Below are 18,752 nucleotides of genomic sequence, written 5' to 3'. Positions count from 1 at the left end.
CGGGAAGGGGCGGTGGCGGCGGAAGATGGCGGGGTGCGGGGCCGGGCTGTGCTGCTGCTGCTGCCCGCGCTGCTGCGGCGAGCGGGAGAGCCGCACCCCCGAGGAGCTGGTACGCCCGCGGCCCCGCGCGACCCTGCCTGTGCCCGGCATCCCTCCTTCGCCTTTCCCACTCCCCCCGCTTGCTGGCGGCGCACCGACACCGGGCCTCGGCCGCCGCGCCGGCTCTGGGGAGCGCCTGAGGGCGGGCGGCTGTGTGGGGGGAGTTGAGCGTTGCTACGGTGCAGGGCCTCCAGCCCAGGGCCCGGCGCCTCAGGGTGCGGTATCGCGCCTCACGCCGTGCTCGGCCTGGCGCCTCAGGCCCGGGGCCGCCGCCCCCGCTGGTAGCGCCTCAGGGCGTGGGGCCTCAGCCCCTTCCCGCGCTTTCGCCTCGTGTGGGGCCTGTTCCCTCAGCCGCCGCTGCCCCAGCCCACACCGCCCTGCTACTCCAGTCAGCGTTTGGTCTGGCGGGGCCTGGTATCCCAGCCGCTGCTCCTCCCGGGCTCAGCAGCCGTTGGAGAAGAAGGGCTCTGGTTGTGGCTCTCCAGCCAAAATTCCAGCAGAATGCTGGCAGTGCAGGTTTCTTGCCCAGTGCTTCCCCAGAAGCTGTGGCTGGGAAGGAAGTGGGGATGGGGGTTTGGCGTTCTGCATTGCTGTGGAGAGTTCCCCCATCAAAGTATTGTAGAATATTCTTGCAGGGGGGAAAGCTTTAAGGTAAGACCCTGTACAGTTACTTCAAAGTAGATGTCAGCCTGGTAATCTATGCTTTGACTTTATAAGCAGTAGTGACATAGATCTGCCCTAATTTTGGCTGTGCTACCTGAGCACCTGTACGTACATTCGTTCCCCTGATGATTTTCCTTTCCCACGTTTGTTTTGCAGACGATCCTAGGAGAAACTCATGAAGAGGAGGATGAAATCCTTCCACGGAAAGACTATGAGGTAGGAAATTAACTGATAGCAACTAGTGAAGCTAAGGTGAAGAGATCTGCAGACAGGTTTCAGGCTGTGTTGCATTTGTAATGAGCTGGATACTCAAAGTATCACTAGTTGGATTGCACTGGCACCAACAGAAATATCAAGACTTGCAGTTGCAAAGAACTTCTCATCATTATATGTTTCTGGGTTAAACCCCTGCGAGTAGATCTTGAGCATCTGCTGCTTAAGTCAGACTTTTGTTGAGAAAAAATCATTTTCACAGAGAGTCTGATGCTTTGGTTCACTTTTTAAATGTGAGATTTATGGGTTGTAGTGGTCTTGTTCTCATGATTGTAAAAATCATCTGTGGCTACTTGGGCACTATTGCCTTGCTGCTGTCTCTGCTGGTTTACAGCAGGTCTTCCCATCTCCTAGAGTCTGCTTCTTACAGGAGGTATTTGGGTTCCTGTATTTAGGTATTTAGAGCAGTTGCCATTAGCGTGAGTGTCACCAGCTCTGCCTGTTACTGCTTGACATAAAAAGGTGAGGCTGACATAGGTAGAGGGTTTGTGTGCTTTGTGATTATGACTGGGCAACTCTGTATTGCTTTTAATTCCCTGCTCTGTTGAGCCTAAGAACTGATGTCTTCGTCTGGAGAGGGATTCTAGCATACCTGGTGTAACGACAGGCTAAATACAAAGATTTAATGTTATCCCCTGCACTATCAAATTGGAGGCACTTCAAAAAGTAAAGTGCCTCCAATTTACAATGTGTAAATGTACAATGTGACTTCTTTAAAGTTATGTTCCTGTTTGGTTCCCTGTCTCTGCTTGGGCAGTGAAGTTGAGCTGTCCTCTCACTTCCTGATCCTCGGAGTCTGGATCTACTGGAAATATTTAAATGAAATTGTTTCCAGGAGTTTATTTTCTACTAACCTTGTTTGCAAAACTTGCTGCACTTGGTTGTGTTGACCTTAATCTTTAACAGGCTCTTCTATCTGTAATGGTTTTTTGCAATCTGTTACAACTAATTCTTTCAAATCGACCTTTTGGCGTTGTTTCAGAGCTTGGACTATGATCGCTGTATCAATGACCCGTACTTGGAAGTTTTGGAGAGCATGGACAACAAGGTAGGACTTTGTTCTTTTTATTTTTCATTAGCTTGAGAGCTAAAACTGGAAATTGCCCAGAGAAGCTGTGGATGCTCCAGCACTGGAAGTGTTCAAGGTCATGTTGAATGGGGAGTTTGATCAATCTGAGCTAGCGAGTTCCTGCCCATGGCAAGGGCTTGAACTTGATGACCTTTAAAAAAGACTCTTCCAACCCAAACAAATCTGTAACTGCAGGGAGTTTTTTGGGGTTTTTCTTTATGAAACAAATTCTGTGTGCTCTCTTGGTTTCCTCTATGAAAAGAATAAAAATTTGTGTGAAGGTTATAGCCTCTCAGCATCTATTCTGATCCTCAGGTTTAATGTGAGCAAGACGTTCAACACCTTCAGTTCTCTATCACTCTAGCTGTAACTAAGCTGTAGAGACCCAAACAACCTTTTTCTCATCTCCATTTCTATGTTGTTTTGTCTGGCTTGGGGTTTTTTCATTTATTTTTTTCTCCTCTTCCTAAACAGAAAGCCCAAAGGTACGAAGCAGTGAAGTGGGTGATGGTTTTTGCTATTGGAGTCTGCACAGGACTGGTAAGGACCATGCTGTTTGGAGAATGAGGAATATTCAGGAGACTAAGCAGGAATAATTTTGAAGTCAGTGATCAGGGAGTAAATGAGGAGGAAACATTCTCTTTCATGATATGGAGAGCTGAGTAGCTCGAGTTGTCTTTTGGGAATTACAGGGCATTGTTGCTAGATTATTTTCCCCAAAGCCTTTTTTTTATTTTAGAACTTGTTGTGCTTTCTTTGCCAAGTATTGTGGCAAGTCCTTTAGTTCTACATACAGGAAAACTTATTCAAAGTGAACACTTAATAAAAATAATGCCAATTTACAGTTGAACTGTAAGGTTTTTTTATATTTGGCTGTATTAGCATCACTGCTTGTGCTTTCTAGAGTGCTTGAAAATGAGCTCTGCTGATTGTATGCCTTAGTTAAACACCAGCTTTCTTCTGTACTCTGGAGTATGTTGTGGGTGGTAAAAATGCCACCAGATTAGTACTATAAAATGCATCTCTTCAGGAATAGTTCTAGGCTGGATCTGTCCCAGGGAGAAAAAAAAGAGGCAGCAAATCTGAGCTTCCAAAGTTACTTGACTCTGAATGATGCCTCTTTTGCCTTCTTCATCCTTTGTCCTACATGTGCATACTTCTGGTAGGGCTTGCTAGAGGGTGGTATTTGTTACTTGGATGTAGTCATTTGTCTTCTTTTCTGTAGTCATCTGTCTTATCTTTCACAGGTGGGTCTCTTTGTGGATTTTTTCGTACGACTCTTTACCCAGCTCAAGTTCCGGGTGGTACAAAGCTGTATCTTTTACCTTGTGTATAGGTTCCCGATGGACCCAAATGACCTTTTCCTTTCTGTTGCCATGTTTTGCTCAGAACAGCTGACTCTCAGATTTCTGCCATCACTCATGTTGTTAATGATTAATCAAGTTTTCAACTTGACCTGTGTCAAAAAGCAATAAATGTTTCCAGTATCATGTAGGTAGGCCAAGGCTAATCCTAGAAAGAATGAGTGGTTTCTCTTCCTTCTAGCTCAGTCTTGAGCTCTGAAAAGGAAGCCTGGCTTCCTGATGGGTCCTGTCAGCTGTCCAGCTGGATTAGGGAGTGCAAGCTTGGCTCCTGATGCCAGTGGGACCCTCGGAAAGGATCAAGTGGTTGTGGGGGAAATGTTGTTTTCCTTGACCATCCCTGCAGCGGTGGAAGAATGCACTGAGAAAGGCTGTCTTGCATTGTCCTTGCTGGAGCTGCTGGGGTTCAACCTCACCTTTGTTTTTCTTTCCAGTCTTCTGGTCCTAATCCAAGTAAGACTTAGGTTCACTGTTATCCCTTACCCAGTCTCCCCTTCCTGTCACACAGGTCCTTGGCATGAAGTATCCTTCGTGCCAGGAGCACTTTCTGCTCCAAGATGTCAAACCAGCTTCATAGCACTAATTGATTTAGCTAAGCAAGGTCTCTTGGTTGCTTGCTGTGTGCTCAGATGAGAATTTGTCAGTCAGCTATGCAATTGATGCAGCACAGTGTTCTTTTCTGCAGCCTGTAGCAGCTGGATCAGGAATTCCTGAAATTAAGTGTTACCTCAACGGGGTAAAGGTTCCAGGGGTTGTGCGTCTCCGGACAGTGATGTGCAAAGCTGTGGGAGTGCTCTTCAGCGTGGCAGGAGGTAAGAAGGGCTGCAGTGTATTGGTCTTGTTGGGATAAGGAATCACTGAAAGGCGTGTGAGCCCTCAATGTGTGTATAGTAAAAAACAGACAAAAGGATCGGGACTATTGGGCACACAGGTGTTTTTCCAGGTGGACTAGTCAGACCTGCCTCTTTGTGGCTCAATCCAAGAGGGAGACCTGAGAATCCTCCAGAACATGTTGTCTAAAGCAGCCTGAGAGAGGCCACGTTCTAGGCAGCGGGGCAGAGTAACGTGGAGAGTTCATTGTCTTTGTAGCAGCTGCCTTTGATTCTACCCACTTGCAGTGCAAAGTCTGGGCAAGTGTTCACAAACATTTGAGAGGGTGGAGGTCAGCACCTTCTGTCACTTTGAGGGGAGAGGGATGGGGGTGCAGGCCCAGCACAGGAGGCTGGGTTGGGAGTGGTGAGTTCATCTTTCCTGGTATTGTCAGCAAAGCAGACTGATGAGGGAGTGTGTTGCCTCATCAGTCCTGTTTTTCCAGGTCTTTTTGTCGGGAAGGAGGGTCCAATGATTCACAGTGGTGCTGTTGTGGGTGCTGGTTTGCCACAGGTAAGTGCTGACCTGGGTTGCTGTCCTGGTCACACCATAGCTTTTTAAAAGTACTGTGAGGTCTAAGTTTCAATCTCCTATGTTTCTAAATCTTTGCTTTGTTTGTAGTTCCAGAGCATCTCCTTGAAGAAGATCCAATTTAACTTTCCCTATTTCCGCAGTGACAGGTACTGTACCCAGGATGTGGAGGAGGGGAGGGAAGGATGAGTGAGCAGACTTCCTTGGGAGAAGGATGGCAGGCTGGGATGAATCAGTTGGTGGTTTTTCCTAGTGTCCTGCAGTTTCTTGCTGCAGCAAGACAACAGCTCCAGGATTTGACTCTTCTGTACTGCTCTACTCTGATCTCCAAGTCCGTTAATGTTCTCTCGTACTGCTCAGCAAGTTTATATCCATTTAAAACCTTTAATCTGAATGGTTAAATGGCTTCATTGTTGGGAACAAGCTCAGTTTCTCACCCCCTTTCCCTCTCTGATTCTTTCAAGTGATGGTGGAGTCCCATGGTCTGTGGTGGTTCCTCATATACTGGGTGATTGTGTAGTGCCAGGGCTTTGCTCTGTGTTGGTGCTCTAGAAAAAAAGCATGATACTGCAATGACTTAGAAATGGTGTTTCCTGCCATGGCCAGCACTTCTCTCAGCTGTCTCTCCTGTATCTCTAGGGTATATGTATAATTGGGAAGGGTCTCTTATAGAACCTAAGCACCTCCAGAGCTTTACTTGGCTGAACTGAGGTTGTTTTCCTCTTCATTTCAGGGATAAAAGGGATTTTGTATCTGCTGGAGCAGCCGCAGGGGTTGCAGCTGCCTTTGGAGCCCCAATTGGGGGCACACTTTTCAGCTTAGAGGAAGGTTCTTCTTTCTGGAACCAGGGACTTACATGGAAAGTGGTGAGTAACAACTGTCTCTGTCTTGAGTTTGACTTTTGGGAAGGCTTGTCTCTGAGAGCATTCAGATTATCTGGTGTTTTCCTGAGCTCTCGTGGCAAGGGAGAGATTGCCTGCTCTATCAGTGCTCCAAAATTACAACAGATCAAGAGCAGAGATGAGTCTGGTACTATCTGGAGCTATGGGGCAGCTCAGTAGGCAGTAGATGTAGTGTGCTTGCGAAAAAGGACTTGTGTGTTTGGGAAAAAGGGCTTTTGTGCCTGGGCTCTTTGCAGTCTGATCCTTTGAGAGCAGACAGAATAGGCAAATGATGAATTTCTTGTCCCGTGCCTTTAGATTGCTGATTTCTCTGCTGTGCCTACTCTCCTGAAGCTGACAGTATGTTAATGCATTGGATTTCATGATGCTCTTGGGATTTCCCATGCGAAGTGTCCTCTTGATAGGACTCAGTTAAGTCTACTCTTTCTCAGCAGCAGTGAAAGGAACTAGAGGATTTGCCAAGAGAGCAAGTCTCTTGGAGGGAGACCTCAATTCCAACTCTAAAAAAAGCTGTGTTAGTGTCTCTAATTGATTTACAGCTACAGATAAATACCCAAAGCTTTTGTTGGAAGAATTACTAGGGAAGATTCCTCACTTCTTATGCAAGAAATGAAATCAGATGATTGTATCAATTATATCAGTCTGTTCTAGCCCTGCTCCCTCTTGCAGCAGGGAATGGATGTTAAACCTCAGTGCATTATTTTCATAAGGCCTGAGTAAGCTGTGAGGTTTTCCTCTCTGGTCAAGGAACAGCTGACTGTGCCAATCTTAATTTTGGGAGACTTTACTTCCTTTTTTTACTTCCTCAGCTTTTCTGTTCCATGGCTGCCACCTTCACCCTGAATTTTTTCTGCTCTGGGATTCAGTTTGGAAGTTGGGGATCTTTTCAGCTCCCTGGGCTGCTGAACTTTGGAGAGTTTAAGGTAGGATTTAGTGCTGTTATTTCTGTGCCTCCCTCCATTCTGTTGTCAGTTCAGTGTTTCTTTCTGGTTTATTTTTTGGACTTTTTTAATTTATGCTTGTATTTCAGTGGAGAGCAGTTGATACTTGGCTGCTGTACATTGACAGCCTGATAGAATTGTTCCTGTTGGTCATAGCTGCTTAAAGTCTCCTGCTGTGGAGACAGAAGTGGTAGGAAATTGCAGCAGCTACTGAGTTAGTGCCCTTCTTTTATGCTTTTCTATACATAGTGCTCTGAATCTGATAAGAAATGCCACCTCTGGACAGCTGTGGACTTGGGCTTCTTCATTCTGATGGGGATCATAGGAGGCCTTCTGGGAGCCACCTTCAACTGCCTGAACAAGAGACTTGCCAAGTACCGCATGCGGAATGTGCATCCCAAGCCAAAGCTGGTCAGGTATTTCTGCTCACTTGATTTTGTGCAGGAGTTTCTGATCTGTAAATCCCAAAGCAAAAGCAGAAATGTAGGAGACCCAGTGAGTGGAGCTGGAGGAAGTCTTAGACCTCTTCTTTCTGAAATCACAAAACAAGGCCTCCATAGAATTTAAAAGTTAACACCAGAAACCAGATGTTACAGTCCCTGTGCATTTTGGTGGTACAGTGAGAGCTGCAATCCTCCCTTACAAGGGCTATGAAGGGAGCTCTTAATAATAAAGGCTGTAGCTGAACAAACAGCTTTATCTCCATGCAGTGTTTTTTGTCTTGTCCAAACAGATGTGGAAAGAATAGCTGATCCCACTCTTTTTAATTATCTTGGTTAATTGAATCCCCAGCTGAGATGGGAACTGTGCTGTTTAGAGAGGAAATTGCCACGTAGTTCTGGAAAATAGCTGTTTGCTTGCTCTAGACAATTCCTAGGTGAGAAGCCCAGGTTTAAAAAGAAAAAGAAGTGTACAGAAAAAAAGTCTGAGAGACCACACATCAACAGCCTGTCTGATTCTTACTAGCCTTTTACCCTGTAAGAATCTACAGGATGTGAACAAACCCATCACTGAACCATTCCCTGTGGCTTTTTGTACGTGACTGCTATGTGTTCTTTGGGCAGAGTTAGTTCCTTTTCGGGTCAGGCAATCAAAAAGGGGAGTTAATACAGTCCCTGGTAATCAAGTCATAGTTCAGCTTGAACTGCGAGGTCCCCTGCTGCTGATCTCGGGCTGTGGTGGCTTCTGCTTCTTGCAGGCTGATTGAAGTTGTTTGCAGAGCTGGGAATGGGTTACAGGGCTGAGTGTGGCTTCAGTGTATGGTTTCTATTGTGTGCTTGCAGAGTCTTGGAGAGCCTGCTGGTGTCATTGACTACCACAGTCGTGGTCTTCGTGGCCTCCATGGTTCTGGGGGAGTGCCGGCAGATGCCTTCCACCAGTCATAGTGGCAATGGCACTCTGAGCCTGCAGGTGAGGCATCTTACATGAAGATTACATGTCCACATCATATTGTTCACCCTAGAAAAGGACAGACACATAATGAGTGTCTGACAGCATGCAGTACATAACAAAACTTAAGTGAAAGCCTATAGACAGTCGCAGGAGCTTAGGATAATAAAAGCTGCCTCTTGTGCTTTTATACTTTGGCAAAGCAGCTCAGGCTGTGAATCAGGGAGCCAGTTGATGCTGCAGACCCCATACACTCTGTTGTTTGTCTGAACTTCCCAGAGTTGACAGCCCCATACAGAAGGGTTACTCTCATTCTGCCCAGACATTAATATAGGAGCGAGTGGATTTAAACTGTTCCATGTCTTGTGTCCTGTATTAGGGTATGTCTGAGGATGTGAATTCAAGCATCAAAACATTCTTCTGTCCAAATGAAACCTACAATGACATGGCTACACTCTTCTTCAACCCTCAGGAGTCGGCTATCTTGCAGCTCTTCCACCAGGATGGTGAGTAGCTAGAAAACAACTTCGGCTTCCATCCCATGCTTCGGCTTCAGGGCTTCATCATGCTTGGAAGAAGCCTCATCATAAGAACTGCAAGGCTAAAAGCATCTTCAGGCCTTCATGGCTCTGGAGGACTGCTAGTACAACAGGTCAAAGCCTCCCCCATGGGAAGAAAGACCTGCTTTTCCTCTCTTCTTCACTTATTCATTGTTTTCATGTGTGTTTGGACTGTGAGACTAAGTAGCTGTTGTGACATGAGCCTGCTGTGAGCTGAGGGGTGTTGTGAGTGTGGTCTCTGACAGACCTGTGTGCCTTTTAGTCATGATTCTTCTTGTGTTGCAGGTACTTTCAGCCCAGTCACACTGTCCTTGTTCTTCCTTCTCTATTTCTTACTCTCCTGCTGGACATATGGGATCTCTGTGCCCAGTGGTCTTTTTGTGCCATCACTGCTTTGTGGGGCTGCCTTCGGACGCCTGGTCGCCAACCTCCTCAAAAGGTGCAAGAGTGTGTGTGTGTTTGTGTGAAATATCCTGCAGATGTAGGCTGAGCTCTCCCCCAGGGCATTCTAATCTCTACTCTCTGTGTTTTGCCCTAGCTACATTGGCCTGGATCACATCTACTCAGGAACCTTTGCACTGATTGGGGCAGCAGCATTCCTGGGAGGAGTGGTCCGCATGACAATTAGCCTGACTGTCATCCTAATTGAATCCACCAATGAGATCACCTATGGACTCCCAATAATGATCACCCTCATGGTGAGTGCAGGCTCTTAGCTCTGGGTTCTTAAAGACCTTTCAGACATCTGCTGTCTCTGAATCCCCAGGATTCATTCAAGGAGTCTTGTACTTGAGGCAACAACTCAGTAGACCTCTGTTTGCTTTGCAGGTAGCCAAATGGACAGGAGACTTTTTCAACAAAGGCATCTACGACATCCATGTTAACTTGCGAGGAGTGCCTCTCCTGGAGTGGGAAACAGAGGTGGAAATGGATAAGTAAGGCTGCTTATCTTGGCATGGCTGTGGGCTAGACTGTGGTAGGGTTCTTGCTTGGAAAGCTGTAATACAGGAGGATGATGCTTCATCTCCACCAAACCTGGCTGCCCTGTGAGGAGGACTGTTGTGAGAGGGGTTGGGAGTAGTGCATCAGGCCTTTGGCAGGAAAGAGATGCTGGATCCCTTTCTGGGAAGGCATAGATGGATGGAGATCAGATTTGTGAGGTTCAGCAAGAGCTCTGAAAATGTTCCACTGTTTGTTTCTTGCAGAATTTCATCTTCTCATGTGTCATCATTTCCCAGTAGTATTCAGACACTTTGTGTGTTACAAGTTGCATCTCTTTTCCTTGCCTACAGTGCATCACTGATGCAATCATATGTTGAAAGAAATCAATCAGTTGTTTCAGAACAGCTAATAGCATGGTAATGGTGAGCACATGGGTATAAGGAGCTGGCAGGGTTGAACTTCAACACACTCCTTCAGGATCTCATTTTGGGACTTTTTTTTGTCTATCACCAACCTTCTATTGCTGATGTGATGTATTGCAGCAATTTTGGATCTGTTTCCTCAGGCTACGAGCCAGTGACATCATGGAACCCAACTTGACCTATGTCTACCCACACACCAGGATCCAGTCCCTTGTTAGTATCCTGCGCACAACTGTCCATCATGCCTTCCCTGTGGTGACTGAGAACCGGGGCAATGAGAGGGAGTTCATGAAGGGCAATCAACTGATAAGTAACAACATCAAATTCAAGGTAAAAAGATCTTGTTTGCAAAGTTGAAGGGTAAAGAGCTTTGCTTCACAGGTGAAAGGCCTTTTGTCACCTAGGCTTTTGTCAGTGCAGAATTCAGGCTAGCGATAAGGAATAGGAAATGTTCCAGGAGTATTTATTCTGTTCTCGGGGTCATGGTAAAGGCAGAAGAGTGGGCTACATCCCTAGAGGCAAATTTTAAGAGGATCAAGTAACCTGTTTAGGATAGACATGAGAAAAGTTAGGATTTGGCACTGAAGTACTGAGCCCACCATTGAGGTCCGTAGTGGGTGCCTAAATGTTTCTTTCCTTTGTAGGAGGGGTAGCAGGACAGATGTTTTAGTCTCTTGAGAAACTTTCAGGTCAGAGTGAATAATGAATGTGCTTATGGCAAACCTGAGCTCTAACAAAAAGGGATACCTGAGTTCCTAAACTCCAGGTTCTCTGTACAAGGAGAGCACAGTCCTATTGGCTATTCTCTGAGTTATGGAGCAGCACTGACTAAGGAACACTGTATCTGGTGACATAAAGCTGTGATCAAATAGTTCATAGTCGCTCTTGGATAACTGTTGAGCTGCCTAGTGAGTATCTGAACATGATCTGTTGTGTGCAGAAATGCAGCATCCTCACCCGAGCTGGAGAGCAGCGCAAGCGCAGTCAGTCCATGAAGTCCTACCCTTCGAGTGAGCTGCGTAACATGTGTGATGAGCACATAGCAACAGAGGAGCCACCAGAAAAGGAGGATCTGCTGCAACAGATGCTAGAGAGAAGGTGAGGTCCTGGTAGGCACAAATGTATGGAAAGAGGATGTTTCTGTTGAGATGTATTATGATGCTTTATATAGTTCCATATGTTAGGGGAAACAGTGCCAGGTTCCACGTTTTAGAAGTGACTTGTCTGGTGTCATCAGCCAGTGCTGGAGCTCACACCACTTGGTCATAACCAAATCCTAGGCTAATGGCATGATGGTATCCAACTTGTTCACTTAAATTTACTTCAAACCCCTATCCAGAAATGTTTCCTGAACAGAATGAAATAGCTGAGGAAATATCTTGTTTGAAAGCACCTGAGGGCTCTGCAAAGATCACATAGATTCAGGTTCTAGTGATTGTTACTTTTATGAGTGGAGTCCTGACCCTAATGTTTTGCCAGATACTTCAGCTTTTATCAGAATCTGGTTAATTTGGCACTGAAGATGGCTTTATTAGCAAGTGATTTGAATTTGACAGTTAGGAGAATGTCTCCATTCTGCTGTTGTTGTCATACTCTGCTCATGGTAGTGGCTCTTGATCCCTCCCTGATGTTTTGTTTGGTGGAGCAAAGACTTGCTGTCTCTAGCAAATGAGTCCCTGAAATGTTCACAGTGTTGCAAATTGCTGAAATAGCTGTTGTTATCTTGGAGGTAGGGGTGCATTTCTCTGCTTGAGTTCATACAGCTCTAACATGGAGTGTTAAATCTGTCACAGATACACTCCCTACCCCAACCTGTACCCTGACCAGTCTCCCAGTGAGGAGTGGACTATGGAGGAACGCTTCAGACCTTTGACCTTCCATGGCTTGATCTTGCGCTCACAGCTGGTCACCCTCCTCGTCAGGGGTGTTTGTTACTCTGAGAGCCAATCGGTGAGTCTTCATAACCAGGAACTGGAGCAGAGCCATCCCTGCTCTCTTGGCTGAGAAGGCTGGGAGTGATAGTTATGGGCTACCAAGGAATGCATCTGTGTTTTAGAAGCTGCATATGAGTTGTGAATTCTCCCTTGCAGCTCCAAAATCAAGAGAAATGAATTCTGTTTAAGTATCACTGTATTTCTGTTTAAGTATTAAGGGCAGCTACTGTTTAAAAAATAACATCAGCAGCCCTTTTTGTTGCATAAAAGTGCAGTCATGTCAGAACTGGAGAATGGAGGGCAGATACTAAACATAAATAGAGTTACCAGCAGTGTACACTGTGTCTTTTGACTCATGCATGCTAAGAAACAAAGAGTGTCATCTATATGACTGAGATCAGTATGACCATTTGTGTTTGAGGCACATCTTCCACAAGGCTGATTTGTTGCTGCCCTCCAGTGTTGAGTGTAGAGATTGGAGAGCAGATCTGTTGTTTTGTCAGCTAAACATCTGTATAGATTTGGGCTTGTAGTGCTGCATTCTGAGATGAGCTGCAAGGAGTACCTCTGCAGAAGCTGTATTTGGGCATGGGTGGAGGAGGAGATCTGGGTTAGCCATTGGGAGTTGGTGTTTGTTGTGCTGCCTGCAGCTCATGTGCTGTCTGGGATGGGTTCAATGGGATTTGTTTTCATTGCAGAGTGCAAGTCAGCCTCGTCTGTCTCATGCAGAGATGTCAGAGGATTACCCCCGCTACCCAGATATCCATGACCTGGATCTCACCTTGCTGAACCCTCGCATGATAGTGGTAAGAGATACACTGCAGTGTCACAGTGCCTCCTGGTACATGTTTAGGACTGTCCCAAGCCTTTAAAAAAGGTTGAGAGCGTGGTCTAAGTCCCCCCTTGGGTGCAGTGACCAGCATCTTGTACTTCTCATACATTCAGTCAGCCTTGTCTGCATGTGGAAATCAGTCCTCATACCTGCTCTGAGGTTAAGATCACACACAGCCCAGTCAGTGGCAGGCCTGTCATTGTCTTTGTGATGGGAAGGTTACCACATAGGCCAAAGTGCTTTTTTTAAGTATACTTTGTAAGAATGTATTTATAGACCTGCGTTTATCCTGCTCAGAGACTTTCTGTAGCATTGGGCTCTTGAGATCATGGATTACAGTATTCAACCAAATTCAGGTTCTTGAAATAATTTCATATTTGTGGAGAAATAGCAGGTGCCCCCAGTCCAAAACCCTGTCCAGAGATCAGTGCTTTGGAGTTTGTGTAGGGATTTCATGTTAGTGATTCCCAGATATAGTGAAAATGCCTCTTGTAAATAATAGAATTGTTTTGCTTTCATAGGATGTTACTCCATACATGAACCCATCACCCTTTGCTGTCTCTCCAAATACTCATGTGTCACAAGTCTTCAACCTGTTCAGGACAATGGGACTCAGACATTTACCAGTTGTGAATGCGGTTGGAGAGGTGAGTCTTTGTCTCCCTTTTGTCTTGGCTGGGTAAGGAAGCCACTCTGGGGTTTATTTGCAGTGGTTTCCATCTTTGGGAGAATTAATATCTCTTTGAACATCAAACAATAATGTTTTAAAGCAATGAGAATGTGACCTTCTTAAGGCCTTGGAGTGTTGTTGATTACTGTGGCTTTGTTACTGTCTTTTGCATCCAAGCCTGCTTCCCACTTTCCCTGCAAAGGGCAGGACATGCAGCCTCTCTCCTGTCCCACATTGGCAGCAGGTGGAAGCTCGTACTGTCTTGTACCTGTTGAGAGGCCTTGAGCTCATTAGAGTAGATTAATTTAGCTTCCTCTTTGACAGCTGTATTCAAGGCCAAGAGAAGAATTTCCTGTGTGTTGGGGCAAAAGGTTTTTCTACTGGAAAGGAACTTGCATTCTGTTCCTACTCATAGGAGCAGCAAGTTTAAGTAGTCTTTGAATGATTGTGTTTGATTTGGTGTGCTTGGTTTGCCATCTACAAGGCTCAGAAGTAGTCAGTAGGTGTCAGTAACTCCCTGTAAACACAATCCTTTAAGCCTGAACTGGGCTGTCCCTATGAGACAGTGGTGCTTTGTCTGCCTCTTGAGGTTCCTAAGAGCAGTTCTGCAGAGGCTGTTCGTTGAAAACAAGAAACGTTGACTCGTTCAGGTGTGTTTCATCAACTGAAATGTGCAGTTTGACTGTGTTCCTGGCAGGCTGGGACAGAGTCCCTGTTGTGATCTGCAAGCTGGTGATGGCCAGTGTGCAGTCACCACTGAGTCTTTACCATTTCTCTGTTTCAATCTTCAGAGCTTCCTAGAGTGTATTTGATGTGAACTATCAGCAGTCACGTCATATGAGATGCCAGAAAGTTCTCTTATGAAGCTATAAGAAGCAGCTCTCTTGTTTCCAATTACAGTTTTCACTTTCCAGAAGACTTAGTTACATCCATATACTGTCTAACATGGACAGGATTTCCCTTCCTAGGCAGGGGTAACTACTGCTATGTCCAGACATGATGGCAGTGGTTAAGCTGTCCATGAAGCAGTGTCTTGCCTGGGAGAAGGAGGGGCATTGTTTCCATGAGATTTGAACTTGAACCCACTCTAACTCAGCGTTGGCCAAGACCTGCTTTCGGGTTCCCTCTTTTTGGGGGGGTTGGAAAGAACAACAGCTCTACCCTACACATCTCTTAGTGGCACATCTGTGAATACTGACTTGTATCTCTTTTTTTCCTCTTTTCTTCCCCTTTAAGATTGTTGGGATAATCACTCGGCACAACCTGACCCACGAGTTTCTGCAGGCAAGACTGAGACAACACTATCAGACCATTTGATGCCCCTGCCCCACTGTCCCACTGTCGGTGTGGCTACCTCCCTCTTCCAAGCCTGCACACGCGCTCGCTGTTCTGCTTGGACCCCACAAGGCCCAAGACTTGCCGTTTGGCTTCTCACATGCACATCAAGCCTGGGGAGCTGGAAAACATCTTGCTAGCCAGAGAATTAGAGGAGCTGCCTGAGACCAGAGCTGTTGATTGGTGTCAGGCACTTGGTTTGATCACTCTTGATGCAGGTTATTTCTTTTCCTGTGCCCCAGTTGTCTCCTTTCATCAGATGTTGCCCTGACACTGTGTGTTCTACTATTTTTTTTGAGGGGGGAGGTTTATAAGAGTTGGAAAAATGAACCATCTACTCCACCATGTCCTGCAGCATCTTTCCCCTGTCCTCCTATCTGTCTGCCTTTTCTTCTTCCTTCCTTTTTCCTGCAACTGTTGCCTTACTTGTGTGAGAAAGGGGTCTCTGTCAAGGCTGAGAGGAGATATTGAAGTTTGCAGTTATCAAATAGCTGCTCTGGAGGATGACTCTTCTCAAAAGCAGTATTAAAAAAATCCAACTCTTTGGAAATACACCTCTCTTTGTGAGTGCTCCACTTGTCTATGTTTTTCCACTCTGGCTTCATTTGTTCCTAATTTCTCTTTTGTGGGGAAGCATCCCTGCTGTGATGTTTTTGACAGCAGCTGACTTCTGAGAGGCATTGAGCAAATCAGGAGTTCAAAAGCATTCAATTCCAGTTATTGTTGGGGGTTATAAATATTTCATACATTTGCAGAGCATCTTGAGAAGGGAGATCTCTTTCTCTGTTAGCTACCGCTGTTATCTCCCTTTAAGAGACTCTTCTAAGGCACTATGTGTAACTCCACTTTGTCACTGCCTTGACACTCCTGAATTTCTTGGCATTCACAGGCACTTTGTCCTAGTACTGACCTAACAGTGAGAGCCTGGGACACCTTTCCAGCTAGAGTCAGAGACCAGGGAACCTCGTGTTCTCAGAGCATGGTGAAATGTTGCTTTCTGGAGGCAAATAGAACTGATGCCCTGTCTCAGGGCTTGGTTGAATTGCCTCTGAGTTGTGAGAGGAGCTGATGTAGCTTCAGGCTGCCGTACAGGAGGGATACTTGGTGACTCACAGGCAGGATCTGCTGCAGGGTGGTAAGTGGGGCTGTCTATGCTCTAAAAATGCTTAAGATAATGTTTGCAACTGCAGCAGCCAAATATCTGTAAGGGTAAAATCAGCACTTAGAAGCCAGTTGCAGCCAGTTCGCTGCTTTAGCAGGTACCATCCTGGCCAGCACCTGTATTGTTCCAGCAGGCACCTGCCTTCCTGAGTTTAGCATACAGATAACCCTCAGTGGGAAGCCAGCATTATGCCTCTAGGGGCTGCAGAGCTGATTGGCTTGATAGAGCACAGAGCATTCTCTCAGCCAAGAGACTGGGCCAAGTACCATGGGGAATATATCCCAGAAAAGCTTCTACACAACCTCTGAGCACTCCACTTAACCTATTGTCTGCCATAAGGAGCTGGCTACATGAAAGCTGTGGCAGAAGGAAATCAGACATTATTGTATCTCCTAAATTCAGGAACTTGTCTAGTTTGAAGGTTTTCCTGACTAAGCCTGGAAAAGTTGTACCTTTTCCTTACATATGTCAAAACACTAAATGTGTTAAAACAGCCTCTTTGACTGACTTTGTGGGAGCTGTTTGCTCCAGGGCACTGCTCTGCAAACTGCTGGCTGCTGAGCCTTGCTATAGTTGAGATTAGGAGGAAGTTATGTGCCCAGGTCACCAGCCGTGGTCTTAATGTAGTGCTCTTGAAGTCACTGGGTCTCTTAGATGTTCATAGAGTCTTTGCAGTTGGTACAGAGATGTATTCTCTGGCTGTGCTTGCAGTAAAGACAGATGAGTCATGAGAGGCTCTTGAATTTTGTCCTGGAGATGAGAGAAAACTAGGTCTTGTAAGTAGTTCCTGAGGCCAAGTTGTAGGGTAGAATTTGTCCTTGTTATACAGTGCATGGCATGGCTCAGCTGGGAAGTTTGACTTTAGCAAAGCTGTTAGTAAGCACTTAGGTTTTAATTTTTGTTTCTCTTAGTGAACATCTGGAGGCCTTTCTTAGTATTCTTTCCCATCTGCTGCCTTATTAAGAGAGAAGGGGCAGATCTTTGTTTTCAAGAATAGATTTATACCATTTCCACAAAGAATAAGCTGTGGTACATGCAATGACAGTTGTTGCAAAGGAAACTGTGTCTATGACCACTTTGAAGGACTTGCTGGGAAGTGACCTATCTAAAGAGCAGGGAATAAGTTTGTTCTTTTCCCTTTCTTACTGTGAAACTTGCAACAACAGCTTATTTCCTCCACTGAAGTAGTTTTCCTGGCTTCTGAATATCCTAGCTCCTCCTCAAGTAAAGCATTCAAAATCTTCAACTTCTAAGAGTAAAAGCAAAGGTGTTTTCCTACAGCCAGGATCCATCTTGTCCCTTCAACTTGGACCCCTTAGCTTGGACAGATGGGGCATGTTCCTTTGAGTGTTATGAGTTGGCATTTGCTACTGCTTTTGACTTGGAAGTTCTTTCTCTGTAAGTAAAGTAAGGATGTTTGTCTTGTCTGGATGGTCTGTGCAGATGATTTCTAAAATGTCTGTGTTCCCTGAGCTCTGATCTTGCACTGAGCTATCCCAAGAAACTTCCAGCACCCTTTTGCACTCCCTGAAGCTGGACTGTAGGTTTCAAATCTGCTTCTGTTAACCTAATTTTCAGTCAGAGGATTTGGGCTCGTGGGCAGTTAGAGATCACAGAAATCCTATTTTGATGGGGTTTTAGATCACTCTAATGTTGAATTACAATCCTGTGCTGTCAGAGCATCTGTAGAATGCCCCATATCTCTCCATGACAAATCTTTTTGCTCCTGCTCATGTTGAGTGATTGTGTGTGGAAGGTTCCTTCTCTTCTGCACATGAATAGTGTTCCTTAGATTGTTTGCCTTGAGCTGATCTCGTCCCATTTTATTTCTGTACACAAACTGCAGCAGTATATTTTGATGCAGGGTGTCTTGTCATTGCTGCTATGGCCTGGAGTTAGGCAATCCAGACAAGGCAGGCTGAAAAATCTTGTCAAGTTCTGTCTGAGCACCAGCTGTGTTTCCCTCTGAGAAGGCCACTTGCCTTCAACCTGCTCTCAGCACTGTCTGCTCTGCCTGCACATCTATCTTATTCAACTGTTTCAGCTGGAAAACACACCCATTTCACTGTAGCAAAGTTTTAATTGAGGGTGGTGGGTGACCCTTTCAGCTGCTTTAAGGGGGAATCTCAGTGTGCAATCACTGTTACAAACCCGCAGAAAAGGAATTGCAAGTTCATCTCATGTTTCGAGACGCAGCATTTCCCTTCTGCTAGGGACAGATGCAAAGGGGTTTGTGTTGAGTCAGTCTTGTTCACACACTCTGGTCACTTAAAACACACTAACTGCATCTACTCTGGCTCTGGTTGCTTACGGGTTTACCAAGAAACTTAATTCTAACATAGGTGCCTGTAACCTTTTCCTCAAAGCATCACTAAAGGAATAGTAACCAAGAACTGGATTAGTATTGCTGGCAAAAGTTAGGGGGTAGTATGTGGCATTCTCCTCTGCCTCATGGTTTCATGTGCAGTTTTGAATTGTTAACTTACTGTGAGCCATTCCAATGGTAGCAACTTCCCTTTCCATTTGTTGTTTTGCACTGTTTTGGGTTGGTTATGATGTAAGCTAATTCCACCCTGTATATAAATTGTATTTTTTTTACATTTGTATGAATATATTTTTATTTGAACTATGACACTTGGGAAGTATTCATGTAACCTGAACATGTCTGAGAGTAAACTGTTTGTGTGTCTCCTTCAGCACTTTGAAGGCCTTCTGATGTTTCTAGTGTTATTTCTGCCCTTTATTATAATAAAACTAGTAGAACATGACAATATCCAAGAACATGATTTCAGGTGGA

General features: G+C 45.5%; 1 protein-coding gene across 1 annotated transcript; it reads left to right on the top strand.

Moving 5' to 3' along the window:
- The first annotated feature begins 20 nt into the window (after window positions 1-20).
- On the top strand, window positions 21-18,726 carry CLCN6 (chloride voltage-gated channel 6). The gene is made up of 23 exons (XM_062012883.1): window positions 21-109; window positions 919-978; window positions 2,018-2,083; window positions 2,579-2,644; window positions 3,352-3,418; window positions 3,812-3,918; window positions 4,151-4,277; window positions 4,781-4,848; window positions 4,957-5,015; window positions 5,600-5,732; window positions 6,578-6,691; window positions 6,959-7,125; window positions 7,993-8,119; window positions 8,478-8,604; window positions 8,944-9,097; window positions 9,197-9,356; window positions 9,487-9,593; window positions 10,166-10,352; window positions 10,963-11,120; window positions 11,816-11,972; window positions 12,655-12,762; window positions 13,310-13,435; window positions 14,695-18,726. The coding sequence occupies exons 1-23, from the start codon at window positions 26-28 to the stop codon at window positions 14,773-14,775; spliced, it is 2,610 nt and encodes an 869-aa protein (XP_061868867.1). The 5' UTR covers window positions 21-25; the 3' UTR covers window positions 14,776-18,726.
- Window positions 18,727-18,752: the final 26 nt, after the last annotated feature.

This window comes from Colius striatus, chromosome 21 (assembly GCF_028858725.1).
Source record: "Colius striatus isolate bColStr4 chromosome 21, bColStr4.1.hap1, whole genome shotgun sequence".
In the NCBI taxonomy this organism is placed as follows: domain Eukaryota; kingdom Metazoa; phylum Chordata; class Aves; order Coliiformes; family Coliidae; genus Colius; species Colius striatus.
This window is presented reverse-complemented; position numbering and strand designations above follow the sequence as displayed.

Coding starts and splice junctions, on each gene's coding strand:
- CLCN6 (XM_062012883.1), top strand. CDS start 26: ATGGCGGGGTGCGGGGCCGGGCTGTGCTGCTGCTGCTGCCCGCGCTGC. Junction 9,357..9,486: donor CAATAATGATCACCCTCATG/GTGAGTGCAGGC, acceptor TTTGCTTTGCAG/GTAGCCAAATGGACAGGAGA. Junction 9,594..10,165: donor ACAGAGGTGGAAATGGATAA/GTAAGGCTGCTT, acceptor CTGTTTCCTCAG/GCTACGAGCCAGTGACATCA.